This window comes from Cajanus cajan, chromosome 9, assembly GCF_000230855.2.
Source record: "Cajanus cajan strain Asha chromosome 9, NIPB_CcT2T_4, whole genome shotgun sequence".
In the NCBI taxonomy this organism is placed as follows: domain Eukaryota; kingdom Viridiplantae; phylum Streptophyta; class Magnoliopsida; order Fabales; family Fabaceae; genus Cajanus; species Cajanus cajan.
In genome coordinates this window covers 23,977,350-23,992,082 of record NC_138525.1, presented here as the reverse complement: position 1 = coordinate 23,992,082, position 14,733 = coordinate 23,977,350, and the positions used below count along the sequence as shown (strand labels likewise).

General features: G+C 30.4%; 2 protein-coding genes across 3 annotated transcripts; one reads left to right on the top strand and one right to left on the bottom strand.

Annotated features, from left to right (window-relative positions):
* Nucleotides 1-4,235: 4,235 nt before the first annotated feature.
* On the top strand, nucleotides 4,236-8,305 carry LOC109788350 (ACT-like superfamily protein). Of its 2 annotated transcripts, XM_083064032.1 has the most exons (7): nucleotides 4,236-4,414; nucleotides 4,525-4,576; nucleotides 4,844-4,958; nucleotides 5,053-5,120; nucleotides 6,297-7,031; nucleotides 7,499-7,603; nucleotides 7,743-8,305. In XM_083064032.1, exons 1-7 carry the CDS (start codon nucleotides 4,344-4,346, stop codon nucleotides 8,097-8,099), a joined length of 1,503 nt encoding a protein of 500 aa, XP_082920158.1. In that variant the 5' UTR covers nucleotides 4,236-4,343; the 3' UTR covers nucleotides 8,100-8,305. The 2 variants fall into 2 exon arrangements, with proteins under 2 accessions (XP_082920158.1, XP_082920159.1); XM_083064033.1 differs by lacking the exons at nucleotides 4,236-4,414; nucleotides 4,525-4,576 and having other exon boundaries at nucleotides 4,912-4,958; nucleotides 6,250-7,031.
* A 346-nt stretch (nucleotides 8,306-8,651) lies between these two features.
* Nucleotides 8,652-14,591, bottom strand: LOC109788349 (putative glycosyltransferase At5g25310). Its single transcript, XM_029269236.2, has 4 exons — nucleotides 13,938-14,591; nucleotides 13,522-13,691; nucleotides 10,648-11,005; nucleotides 8,652-9,562 (listed from the first exon to the last, which is right to left on the bottom strand). Exons 1-4 carry the CDS (start codon nucleotides 14,187-14,189, stop codon nucleotides 8,897-8,899), a joined length of 1,446 nt encoding a protein of 481 aa, XP_029125069.2. The 5' UTR covers nucleotides 14,190-14,591; the 3' UTR covers nucleotides 8,652-8,896.
* Nucleotides 14,592-14,733: the final 142 nt, after the last annotated feature.

Below are 14,733 nucleotides of genomic sequence, written 5' to 3'. Positions count from 1 at the left end.
AAAAGAATGAGTATAATCCCCTCTCTTACCTCTTTAATCAAGAGTTTTAAGTATGAGTATCACAAATAAAGTTTTCTAGCAAGCTCTAGAGTGATTTTATGAAAAATAGAAAAAGCAAAGAGGGAAAAGGATTACAATATTGAAATGAAGAGGAGCATAACAAGGATAGATGTAGGAGAACTCACTTGAGAATCAAAGGACGAATTATTTTTATAAAAAAAAAAAAAAAAAAACTCTTCTTCTCTATCAAAACGTTGGACGCACAAAAGTATAGAGAAAAGTTGAAGTTTCATGTATATAATACGAACAAAATTAGATACTTTTAAAAAAAATTGGATAAAGATACTAATATGTATCATTTTTAAAGAGACTTGTTATGTGATTTGATTAGTAGCATAATTGGCTCGGTCTCTAATCCACTAACTCAGTATCATGATTGATTTGATGACTATCCAATTTTTTTTGTGGTTACCTTAAACTTAAAGATAATGTAGTTATCTTTAGTTTGAAGATCCTAATTTTTTTTTTTTTAATATTTGTATAGACATTTATTCTTGAAAATCATTTTTTCTTTTTGCTTGATTATTTGCAAATTAGGAAATGTTTGAAAGGACTCTGTTAAAATGTAATGCATACATAGAATATTAGACGATACAGAGTTGCTGAGCACAAAAGAATTACTCGAAGACTTATCTTGAGCTAATTATGCTGTGGTTTTCATTTTAATTGATTTTTGGGTTAAACTTTCATGGTAGAAGAAAAATGATACATGGGAATATATAACTTTTTTTTTGTCTTTTCTTTTTTGCAATTGAATTGTGACATTAGATTTTAAATAGAAAAATATTTTTTTTGGTATATATCATTCTTATTTAATTTGTTTTCTTCTTTATTCATATACATGATTGCATGTAAAATGCACATACTTATAATATATTTAATATAACTCTTTATTTTGATATTTGATATTTCTTAAGTTTCTTCATGGAAATGGAACAAAATAAATATTTTTTTCAATATAATATTATATTTCAATATTTGAATCTTTTTGCTCTCTAAACTAGTAGTGACACTAAATCAATTTATTGTCCTATAAAGGCTTGTCTATGCACCACTCTCCCTGATAATTTTACTTTTATTTTTTAATTGTAAGTTTTTCAAGTTTCGTTTTCGTCATTAAAAAGTTTTTATATTTTGATCCTTCTAATTTGAAACTATATTACTTTTATTTTTCATAGCTATTTATGTAGCATTTTATAAACTGATATTTTTTTAATTATAATATTAATATAAAGTATTAATCACAAAAAATAGTAATTAATATTGGTTGAAGACCATGAATATATTCCTTTCTAATATAATTTATTTCATATTCAAAGACATGATAATACATCTTTTTATAATTTATTAACATTATATTATTTGATTAATGTAATAAAAACATGTCTTTTTAATTAAATTGTGTATTTATTTTTATGTTTTAAATATTTATATTTTAAAATCTTTATATATATAAAAACTCATATCAACAAGTTATTAATTCAAATAATATTAAACTGAACTCTTCTATAAAAGGTATGAGGGTAATCGGTCCAATTTCTTCACGACAATAGATAACATAATATTATGCCACTAACATAATTATAAAAAAAATACATGAAAAACCCATATTTATCGTTTTGTTCAGGGTGCATAAAATATCAGTACAGACCCAACGATCCTGGATTAGGGAGATATTTGATTTACAAAAAACTTATTAACAAATAACAAAATCTTAATTAAAATGAGATAAAATTTATTAATAAATGAGATAACATCATTAAATGAGATGTCTACATTTGATTGGTCGAGGAAAGTCAAGCTACACTGTAAAATGCGACAGAAGAATTTGCCTTTGCGGAAACGTGTGGTATGAAGAAAAATCATATATATCATCAAAAAAAAAAATCAAATACAAAACGTGGCTTGAGATAACTTAGTTTGACTTTTGGATTTTCGTTTTCTTCGCGTCATTGTTGATCGATTGTCTCCCACATATTTTGTATAATTTAAGTTAATCTTGAAGCATTGGCAATGGTATGGGACCCACCAAATCAGCAAAATTTTCTATAATCAATCTTTTATCAACCACTCGTAATTACAGTCCAATTACTTGAAGTAATTAAGAGCAACTCCAATGAGAGTTGCTTGTCCTATAAAGCAACTCAAATCTCGATTTCTTGTCATTGGAGGATTTTGACGTGGCAACATGAGTTGCTTGAAGAAGAGAGAGAGTTGCTTCCTCAAGCAACCGTTCCTTACCAGATTTTAAGCAGATCTTATTGAACATATTTAGAAACGTTTCGAAAATAATAATGATGAAAATTAATTTTGTATAATATTTATGTATTTATTATTGCTTTATTTTATTTTTAATATTTACTTATTGTGTATTTTTTCTCATAATTTATTTTTTTTCATTGAAGCGTAATTATCCTTTTTAATAAAAATTTAAATTTGGTTCATAAATGATTAGAAAAAAATTCTAAAAGTTGAATTTCTTAAAATTTCTTATTATTGAAGTAAATTTATATTTGAGTTGCTTAATGCTGATATGGCACACTAGAGACCACTTCTTTTATTTTTCAATGCATGAAACAACTCAAATGAGTTACTTCCACTGGAGATGCCCTAAGTGGCTATTCTAATTTCCATGGCTTTGATTCGGTGTAACTTTTTCTATTGCATCGACTTTTCCGTTAATACATATATAACATTGACAACGTGACATTTTGATTTACCCTCGTCAGAGTTTCAGAAAATGAAATTACCACTAATTCTAATTAAGTTAAGGAGCCCAAATATAAAGTTGCAGGAAAATTAAACAGTTGGAACAAATGAAATTAACAAGTAGAAAATAACTAAACATACTATTTTTTATTAATCAATATAAATTACAATAATAGAACAACACAACAATATTATATTCAAACTTCATATTTTGTTCATATTATGCAACTCCAACTATTAAGCCGAAACTAAATATACATTAATTGTTATAGAAGGAAAAAGAAGGCAAGAAAAAGAAATTCTTTACAAAACAATTGAATATGCACGTTGATAATTATTACTATAAAAAAAAGTTACATATAATGTATGACATACAAAGTATTATTATAAATATAAAATATATAGATACAAATATATTTATTATATAGTTAATTTTAATATTAATTTTGAATGAGATTTAACATACATTACATATCATTATAATATATATTTACACTTTTTAATAATATATCAATATATATTAAGTAAAAGTTACTTATAAAAATATTGTATTATTATATGATGCATGTCACTATTTAACCATTTTTTAATGAATTAAAGTATGCTATTTTAAAATGCATAATAAATTTTAAGTAATAAAGTAGAATTATAATCATTAAATAAAAATCAATAATTAACTATTATAATAATTGGTTGTATGTGAGCATTCATTTTAAAGTAAAGTATATTATTATTATTATTATTATTATTATTATTTTTTATATATATATATTTCTAACTTGTCTTTTTGCATCATCAATCGTAAAGAATATGTATTGTTAAAATATAAAGAATGTTATAACTAGATTTAAAATTTAAATAATAAAATTTAAAATAAATATAAATTAAGTAATATTTGAATCATCTTGTAGCTGGGACAAAGTATTCATCAACAAAATTAACCATTTTTATCCAAATTTTTTCTCTCTAAATGTTATTTTTTTTATTCATAATATTCACGTTTAATATCTTAAGTGAATAATCTAAATTCACTTGGATCAAAAGCATATTGATATAACTAAATAAGTAATTATATAAACATAAAAGGATTTTATATTTTTCATTTTAACATGAACTTCATGAGAATATTTATCTATCTACATAGTATATAATTTCTAGGACTCTATAGGGGACCACGGCACTATTTTTCAGATCCATATTCAGATTATCAAATATATTTTTTTTTAATCAAAATTAGAAATTAAGTCTTCCATAAATATAAACATTCTCTTAGACAATGAAATAGTACTTCTACAATCATGCCCTACATTTAGGCTCAACGTTTAAATGTTGATCTAGAAATTCGCTCTTCTTGCGTGCGTGGTAACATTTGACTACCTCTTCATGCACGTGCTTAGTTGTCACTTGGTTGGTTATTGCCATGAACTATGAATGGTTGTCATATATTTATCTACGATTGAAGCTAACAATTAACACCTCCATTCCTCTTCTCTCGCCCCGTTGAAATTTTCCACAATAATTAGCATTTTCTAAGAATTAATTCCGTGTTCTTTGCGCCCTTCATTTTCTGCAATATGAATAGCGTTTGTTCACCTTACTTTGATCCTGATTTCGATACTCTCCCAGAAAGAATATATGGTCCACCGTAAGTAATTCTTCAAACTCTTCAGATTAGGTTTCAAATTTGTTTGATCACATGCAATGAAAAATTGAATAATTTTCCATGCAACTCACGTATGTTAATTCGTTTTATAGTTGCCAAGTTTGCATTGACAATGAAAGCATGGAAGGATGCACAGTGGTGAAGGTACGTACCTTGATTACAGAATATTACAATAAAACTGTTCAAATTAATTAGCAAGATTTTACATTCGATCGGTTTTGCTTCATTGCAGAAAATTGTTCACAAATACGACCTATGTGGGTCACATTTTTACAATCACATGAACATCAAAATCTTTTACGTTGCATTTGCAAGTTTTCGAATACATTTATTACAATCCAGCTAACAAGTAATGATTAACAATGCAAGAACATGGTTTAATTTGAAAAATACATCACTGTTTCATTTCAGGTTGATAGCGTTAACAAACAGGGTCTCCTTCTAGAAGTGGTGCAAATTTTGACGGACATGAACCTTCAAATATGCAAAAGCTTTATTTCATCTGATGCTGGTTGGTTCATGGATGGTGCGCACTAATTAAATCTCTTCTATCAATTTTACATATTTAAATTAAATATGCATTTCAGTCTAATTAAAATTCATGTATCATTCATTTGCAGTGTTTCATGTCAGAGATGAAAATGGCAACAAACTAAGCGACCAGAAAGTGATTAACGACATCCAACAGGTACTGCTATTTCCCAACAAAAAATATTGGTTTTCCATTTCTTGTGGGGCTAGCTAGAAAGATGTTTCAAAAAAAAAAAACTCCATCCATATTTTTTTTTTTACATTTAAGATTATACACAAGAAAATGATTGGTATTTTACTTTTTTGAAATATTTATTACTTATTTTTCTGTTATACTTTTTATGTAGTTAAAAAAGAAATAAGTACATTAAAAAATGAATACACACATTGTTCAGTAAATACATTAATTATTAAAAATAAAAATAAAAAAATTAATAAATTATGGATTTTAAAAAAATGACGATGAAAAAAAATACTAAAATGATTATAAATAAAAAACGGAGGGGTATCTATTTTAGATGAAAAACATTTATCTCACACGCCTCTTTATTTTATATTTTTTAACACGAAAAATTAGTGTATGATCCGGAATCATGTAAGTCTAGTCAACCTTGACTTGATATGTTATCATATTTTTCTATTTATAAAAAAGAGTTAATAAATAGAATTAGAATTAGATTTTTACTTTAATAATTCATGTACAAAAAAAAATAATAAAAAATCACTACAAATTACGGAACCGAAACTCTAATTTTAATTCAAATGCAATAGTACAAATTATGGAAATAATCATATTCCATTACATGAATAGTCAGCCTCAGTATATGAGAGATAAATTTAATTTCGTAGATTTTTTACGAGTATTTGGAAAAATTTAACTCTAAACACAAAATTTAGTTTTATTTGAAAAAAAAAACATAAATGTAATTTAGTAGACATTTTTAGCAGCATTTTCTAATTGGAATTAAAATTTTATTTTAATAATTCACGTAACAAAAAAAAATCAATCAAATAATTAGTACAAATTACTAAACTAAATTCCTAAGTTTTAATTTTACATGAGATCTTTGTATTAATTTTTGCTTTTCACTACCGAATTTTTTTCAAAAACAATGATAAAAACACTCGACAAATTACATCCAAGTTAATTAAGTTTCAAGCTTTTAATTTTGGATAAAAAAAACCCTAATCTAAACAAGTTAATTAAGTTTCAACCTTTTAATTTTGGATTAAAAAAAACTTAATTTTCTGATTAGTTTTGCATGTTCTTTCTTCTTGTTACATAGAAATGGGGTAGTAAAGGGTACGTAAATCTGAAAAAGCATGCATGCAGGCCATAGGAAGATCAAGAGCCTCCCCACCGTCACAACAATACACCAACATCACCGCTACCGCTGCCACCGCTGCCGCCGCCGCCGCCACCAACTCGGTGATGCCAACAATCGCCAACTACAAGAGCCACTCCAAGAAGCTCTTCCCCTTGATCCCCCACCCCAACGACCAACACACCGCCATAGAGATGACCGGCGCCGACCGCCCCGGCCTCTTCTCGGAGATCTCCGCCGCCCTCGCCGACCTCCACTGCAACATCGTGGAGGCCCACGCGTGGAGCCACAACGCCAGGCTCGCATGCGTGGCTTATATCTCCGACCAGTCCACCGACTCTGCCATCGACGACCCTTCTCGCCTGGCCTCCATAGAGGACCACCTCACCACCGTGCTGCGCGCCACCACCAACCCCAGCGGAGGCGGCGCCGGCAGCCACCCCGACGTCAAGACCTCGGAGCTTCTCGCCGGCGAGGGCACCATGACCACCGTGGAGCGAAGGCTGCACCAGCTTATGCTCTCCGTTAGGGACTTCGAGACTCCCTCGTCGCCCAAGGAGATGAATAAGGGGAGGAAAAGGATGGTCACGATTGAAAGCTGCGACCAAAAGGGGTATTCCATTGTCAGCATCGAGTGCAAGGACCGTCCCAGGCTCATGTTTGACACTGTTTGCACGTTGACGGACATGCAGTACGTAATTTTCCACGCTTCCATCAGTTCCCATGCAGGTTATGCATTTCAGGTACATAAAAATTAGTGGCTAATTGATTGCAGCATCTTAATTTTTTACGGGTTATTCATTTTTTAGTTACATCATTTGCTTCATGCCTTCATCTATCACTTTTTCTTTCTTTTGCTGACTGCTGAGAGTGTACATACTACCCACTATTTGCCCACTCAATTGTTCATGCAAAACAAATGAAAAACCATAGTACATTTAAAAGCTCTGATTGATATCAGAGCTAAAGTTGTTACATAAATACATACATGATACATCTTTAACACTATTTTACGCTAAACTCCTTGAATATTTAATTTTAACAATTTCTAGCTCAATTTGTAAACTCTTTTCAAAAGTTTCAAGTGAGATGTCTACTTCCTAGTTTTATTAGACTAATTTTATGTGTTTTTAAGGTAATTAAGTATCGATATAGTATTCCTCATTTACCATGATGAATTAATTAATTTCATGTTTTAATGGGTTTACAGGAGTATTTTATCAGACACGTAGACGGATATGCTTTAGATACAGCATGCGAGAAGGAACGAGTAATGAAATGTTTAGAGGCAGCTATAGAACGCCGGGTTTGTGAGGTAATTAAATTAAGCATATAGATTGGCCATAATCTCCATTATTACTATCAATTCATCACTTTTATATATATATATATATATGTATGTATATATGTATATATTTGCTTTTGCTTAACTTGAAATATATATATGTGTGCAGGGAGTTAGGTTAGAGTTGTGTGCAGACAATAGAGTTGGATTGCTCTCTGACATAACCCGAGTACTCAGAGAGAACGGCCTCGTGGTTGTTCGAGCAGATGTTGAAACGCGTGGAGAGAAATCTGTGAATGCTTTCTATGTGAGGGACATATCAGGGAACGAGGTTGACATTGAATACTTCAGCAAAACAGTGAAGAGGGAAATGGGTCCAATCGTCACGCTCCGTGTCAAGAATAATGACACTAGCAGAAGAAAGCCTACTACAGCTACAGCCTCACCTAAACAGTCATCCCCTCTCTCATTCGGAGGCATGCTAAGATCTAGGATTGAACGTCTTTCTCATGGCTTCATTCTATGAAAGTCAAGTCTAGATGAATCCCATTTACGTAGTTATATGCGTATATAAGTAGTTGTAGTTCAGCTCAATTTCACCTAGTTATATGGATATGTAAATGTATCTATTAGTAATGTACGTAGGTTGTGTTCAGAAATTCTGAATACCCCCAGCTATCGCTACCCGCTGGGGGCTCTGTAAATAAAATCATTATTATTTTTTTATATATATTCTTCTGTCTGTGCATAATTAAAATCTAGCTGCTATGGTACTCAGAAATTTAGGGATTATAGTACATTGGCCAATAATTGAATAAATTTAGATACACTGATTAAAGAAGAGAGTGAAAGAGAAAGAACTTCATAATAACAATACCAAAAATCTTTTAAAAAAATTAAGATATCATAAAATTTCTATATTAATTTGTGTATTGGCCTATTGGGCTATTGGCATGGCTACTTATAGATGCTGAGAATTTGAAGAGTAGTTATAATACAAAGAGAAATCTAAGAATTTTGGTATAGTTAATTTTTAGGCCAATAATTCAATGACTTTAGATAAATCAAGACAAAGACAAAAAGAAAGAGCGAGTTTCTCATTAACAGTATGAAAATCCTAAATTTTTGTAAAGTAGTATAGAATTTCTCAAATTTTAAAAAATGGTTAGTATATAAACTAACTCTATATGCAGATGCCACTAATGGAACAAAAAAAAATAGTGCAAAATACAATTTATCTTCAAACAAAGCCCCCGGGATTCCTATTTCAAGGCCAGAACCACTATATAATATGAATAAGATGAGAAAATGGAAAACGTACGTCTATGTGAGTTCCATGTTTAGTCTCCTTAACCATATAGAGTGCAAGATCATGTGAAAAACATCGAATCTCTTGGCAGGCCGATTCAGTGTAAAATGCCTCCTCACAGCCTTCACTCCCTCCTTAAGCTTCCGATACTCTTCGTCCGAAATGGCACTAAGAACCTCTTTCAATCTAGGAATGTCTGAAACATCCACCTGCACCGAAAACGCTTCCCACTGCAGCACGTCACTGAAGGGCAAGACGTAGTACTTAGACAGGATCACGGGAACGCATTCGGCGTAAATTGCCTCCACGATTCTGGGGCTGGCCACTTCGTGCCCACTTGGGCAAAGACAGAACTTTGAGTCGAGCATGAAGGAGTAGTAATCTAGGTCTTTGGGGAGGTACTCGTAGACGCGAATGGCTTCGTCGTGGTTTTTCCAGTGGCGGAGGAGGGAGGGGCGGATTGGGCCGTGGAGACCGCCGGAGAAGAAGGCGAGATAGCGGCGGGGGGTGGTGTCCGGTGGGGGTGAAAGAAGTTTAGGGGAGACTTCGCCTCCGTAGAGGTGGATTTCTGGTAACGACACGTCCTTTCGAGGGTTGAACCCCTCTGAAGTGTTGGCGTTGCACAAGACGCGGATTGAGGTGTTGTAGAGGAAGGGATTGCCCCGTGAAGCATGAGGACCCTGCAGAAAATTTGGGGCCAAAACACAAGTTAAATTCAAATTCAATGAGTTGACATGTTTGGATAATTTTTTTCTGAAACATTTAAAAAAATAAATTAAAAGAAAATTTGAAATAAGTTTTTTATAAATTGGAATTAATTTATACATAAATTATATTAAAATTTTTAAAAATAATAATAAAGAAAACTTCTACAAATTAAATTATTCATAAATTAATTTTAGTTTATAAAAAATCTCATTTTATTTTTCTTTCATATTTTTCTATATTGAAATTACTTATCATGAAATTTACCAAATAAGACTCTTTCTCGTGTTATTTCTGTGTCTAAAATTCTTAGCGGCATAAAGTTTTGTTGGTTCACACTATCAAGCTTTTCCAAAGACCAATGTCTATTTTCTTTATTGGAAATACCCTTGATTACTAGAAGACCACCACTTATATATTTTCCGACCAATCTCCAAGAGGACCACCAGAATTTTATTAACCGTTTATTTATAAATTGATATTTTAGGTGTCATGCACGTAAAAATTGGTGACGATGATGAACACGTAATGATTCATACATTACTTTCTCCTCAAGTACTAATGTGTAAAGGATTTGTTTAAGCTCCTATATTTAGACATCAGCGGCTGGTAACAAGTTGTTCATTTTGGCAAGGAAGCAAACTTTGACAAATTCATTTCATGCATTATGCAAGCCTAAAACTAATACATGGAAAGTGCAGTGCGATCACATGGTTCAATTATATCTTAATTTGACATGAAGAAATTATCATATATATGGTCTGGAATATCTTTGTGATCCTAATTAATCTCCACGTAACATATAATTATGTCTTTTAATCAATAAAAATAATTAATAACATATTATATATTAAATTGATTGGATTCATATGTTATCAAATTCAGACCTTTTAGTAATTTCTCTAACTCAAGGAAAAAAAATATGTATAAAATCTATTTAAATAGAAATTAGAAGTACTTTGAGAAAAAAATTTTCACTGAAAATAAAGAATATATTTCATACAAAGACTCTTAAAAACGTTTTTAAACATAGATAAAATAATAAGGGAGTTGCACTAACCCAATCATGACAGGCAAGCATGAAGTGGTCTGCACCATTAGTTCTATTCCAGAAGGGGTGTCTTGTAGATATCACTCTCACATAGTCAGAGGCAAATTGCTTTAGAGGAGTGATATCGTATGAGAGTGGAGTATAGAGGTACTTGACCATCCAAGTGACACTGAATGGCAAAAAGTAAACGTGAGCAGCATTGGGGTTGTTGGTCCTAAACCTCCCAGCGGCAGCGCCGTGTTCCATCTCATGGAGGAACCTCCCTTCAATTGAGTATATGTCCTTGCACGGACCATCGTGAACAATTGGTAGCTCACCCTCGGGGTATACGTACACCTTCAATATTTTCTCCATCTCTAAGTAGCTTCTGTAATTATAATAATTACTATTAATTTAATTACAAATTAGTCATGATCTTAACTTAGGGTCAATAGTGAATTAAAGTAACAGTAACTAATGCAAAGAATAAGAAAAGTGAGAATTTCACTCTCTTAATGAGCCTGTTATAGAAATGTCATATCTAAAAAAGGTAACCGTACGTAAACCAAAGAATCTCATCAAAATTATGCACGAATAATTTTTTGTAATGAAATGATAAAACATGCTTGGTCAATTGGAAAACGAAAATCCTCTAGAGTTGACATTTGAGCCACTCACTTTGCAGTTGTAATCAGAAGGTTAAAAAAATTTTATTACACACATTTTAATCATTTAGTAATAATAAATTAAATATTTAAAGGTTGAGATCTTATGCAGATTAAATTCAAACCTAAGAAGATTCGGAATCTAACAGTGACTTGTATTAACTGAAATTTTTTAGTATCTGTTGTAGCAAAAGATATTCGTGTAGTAATAATATTTTCAGATAGATTTCTCTTAATAATTTTAACAATAAGAAAAGAGAAAAAAAAAACTTAATAAGTTGATAGCTAGATATGAAAAAAAAAGTATTGAAAATATTATGAGAAATTATTATAATTAAGAATAACTTTATTCATTATACAATGAAATTAATTAACCACAATAAAATATTTAGTTACAATCATTTTCCAATGTGTCATACTCACTATTATTTTCAATTATTGCATAATTACTAATTAATCCTCCTACGTAAAGGATTCCATTTTTATTAGACACTCTTGAACACTAAACTTTAGAATCACGTGGCTCTTAATGCAATCTTATTAAATAATTTTGAAATACTAATGATGATGATAACAGAAACTTCCAAAGGAATGAATGTTATATATTATTGTTACATCGTATATTCTTATTCTATGTTTCGATGTAGATAGTCTAATTATATGCCACCCCATAATAGAATTTCTTGATCATCCTTTAAAGGTGGTGATTGGTTGCTTATTGAAATTAATGAATAGTAAATACGGGGTGGCATGGGGAGCAGTCTGCTGCAATGATGGCTAGCTAATAAGCTTCCAACATTGCATTGCCAATATATGTTTAGTCCGGTAAAGTAACATACACTTTATATATAACCCCTTTCGGCCTTTCCCTTTCTTTCTTATAATGGAAGATACATATGAATCATGGAAATAGGGGGATACCAGTTACCACTAGCACTGAGTGTTTGCAATAATAAAAAGTTCATTCATAGCAAAGGAGCTTTTTGCAGAAGAGTATGATAATTGATTTCTTCTCCATCCTTTTTCATGATTCACAAGGTTGAGTGTGAAAATACGAAGCGAATGAATCAATAGTGGCACACTCGCATTCCCTTATCGTATATCAGAAGAAAAGATCAAATTATTATCGTTTTTCTTTTAAGAAGAAAAAGAAAAGTAAACATCTTTTTTACGTGGCATAAAAATATTACGGTGGTGGTGACTTCTAAGCAAAGTGAATAGGTTTTTTATACTTTCATAGTGCTAGAGTTTATTTTTAGGATTAAAGTAATGTAATAGTTTATTTTTAATTAATTATTTAAATTATGATAAATATAATTATATGTACAAATATACATAAACTAAATTATAAATTTAATTTTAATTATTTGCTTTTTATAATAAATATTATCATACTTTTTCATTATATTATATTTTTATGGAAGAAAACTCTATTTTGATAACAATAATAATAATAACTTTTATAAATATCCTATTTCGAAACACAATTAGACATGAGTATTTCATGTAAAGAAAATTTAAAATATAATTCATTACATGTTATTAGGAGTGAAAATAGGTTATATCAAGTTTTAAATATATAAGTTAAGTTTATTTTTTTAAATTAGAGTCTAAGTTTAATTTATTTAATATCGTAAAAAAATTTATAGATATGACCTTTTAAAATTTGATACGACTTATAAGTTTATTTAAAAATATACTTTATAATTAGGTTATTTAAAAATTTATTTTACATTAATGATATTAAATAAGTTAATGAATTTTAAATTTTTAAATAAATAATAATTATATTTTTAAGTGCATGCAAGTCTTTTTTTAATTTGTATGATGACTTTTTTTAATTTGCATGATAAAAAAGAATTTATTCTATCATTATTAAAATTTATAATTTAAAATAATAAAAAATAAAAAACTAATTAAGAAACAACTCATATCCTAACATACATCCATACACATACAATAAGAAAATACTTTGAATTTTCATTACATGAAATACTCATTGTACAAGCGTGAAGAGTATATATCATTTGTGAAGAATAATATTGAATTTCCGTAAGCTAATAATAATAATATATACACTTCAAGCTGATAATATTGTATCTTCATGTTTAGGTTAATTAGGTTATGAAAGTTATGATATATACGCAATTTCACATTTCATATATTTTGTTAACATTTATTATTTATTATAATACTAACTAAGTCTCCATGAAATAGGAGAGGTAGTGGAAGGAGTTACCGGTCAAATAAGCGCGGGTTACGATAGATGGCTCCCGCGGGGACGTAACGGTGGTCTCCGCCGTCGTGCGTGGTGGTTGCCGCAGTGAGATTGCTTCTCTCTTCTGATTCCGATTTGCGCATTGCAGCTCTTGCTGCCGCGAGTCTTTGTTCCACTTTTCCTACTTTCCTCTGTTCACTCAAATTAATTATCAATTCAATTTGCTATTTTCATTCATTCTTGCGTGATTAAGGACAAACAAATGCTAAAATGCATGAAAATAAGAATAACAAAAAAAAAAAAAAAAACTTCAAATTAACGCTGCTGATGATTGATGCGACAGAGTCTTCAGTTTCGAAACGCTCATAAATTAAGTCATGAAACAGAGGAAAGAAAATCGACGGAGAGAGAAGTCACAAATCAGCGTTGGAACTTACGGAATCAGTTCCGCCAATTCGGTGGCTGGATTTTTTCCGGTAAAGTTCGCCGGAGTATCCGACTGCGCGGAGTGGATTCTGGCCGGAGAGCTGAGTCCGGAGACGATCTAGAGGAACAGAATGTGCAGGTTTTGAAGCGGCGATTGTCACGAATTGGAGTAACTGACCTCGATGCAGCGCCACCACGGTGGCGAGCGAAAGTAGAATGAGAAAGAAAATCGGTGAGAGGAAGTGTTTACGTGGAATCTCCATTTGTTGTTGTTCTGTTTGTGCAGTTAAGCGATTGGTTTCTCAAATTCACTCTTTTCTCGAGAAAACGAGAGAAAGTGAAAGGAAACGGGGACTTAGTTTTCAAAAGAGTGAGAGTGAAGTGAATGTGAGTGTGAAACTGAGCTATTCATTGTGTCTCCTATGAAGTCTGAAATATTTTTTATGATTTTTTATGATAAATATAGTATATATTATTTTAAGACAATGAAAATTATTTTTTTATCATAAAAATTACAAAAAAGGTAAAAAAAAAAATTAATATAGAACCTGTATACGGTTCCCACTTCTATTACTAAGTCATTCTAATTTCTATTACTAGGGCGCCAAACGCTTCAGATTTACTTTGTTTGAATATAAAAATGAATTTAAATACGTAAATATATATTGAATTTTAAAAATGATTATTTCATTTATAATTTATTATAAATTTTTTATTAGATATTATAAATGCAATGACTAATATTATATAATTAAGGGGAAAAAATTAATAAGACTATTTTAGTTGTATCTTTGTCCTTTTATGTAA

Bases quoted from the DNA above. Each gene is read 5' to 3' on its own strand.
- LOC109788350 (XM_083064032.1), top strand. From the start codon at position 4,344: ATGAATAGCGTTTGTTCACCTTACTTTGATCCTGATTTCGATACTCTC. The intron at 4,577-4,843 runs GTACGTACCTTG...GTTTCATTTCAG, and splicing joins AAGGATGCACAGTGGTGAAG to GTTGATAGCGTTAACAAACA. The intron at 5,121-6,296 runs GTACTGCTATTT...GCATGCATGCAG, and splicing joins TGATTAACGACATCCAACAG to GCCATAGGAAGATCAAGAGC.
- LOC109788349 (XM_029269236.2), bottom strand. From the start codon at position 14,189: ATGGAGATTCCACGTAAACACTTCCTCTCACCGATTTTCTTTCTCATT. The intron at 13,692-13,937 runs GTAAGTTCCAAC...TTGAGTGAACAG, and splicing joins GAATTGGCGGAACTGATTCC to AGGAAAGTAGGAAAAGTGGA. The intron at 9,563-10,647 runs GTTAGTGCAACT...AATTTTCTGCAG, and splicing joins TGCTTGCCTGTCATGATTGG to GGTCCTCATGCTTCACGGGG.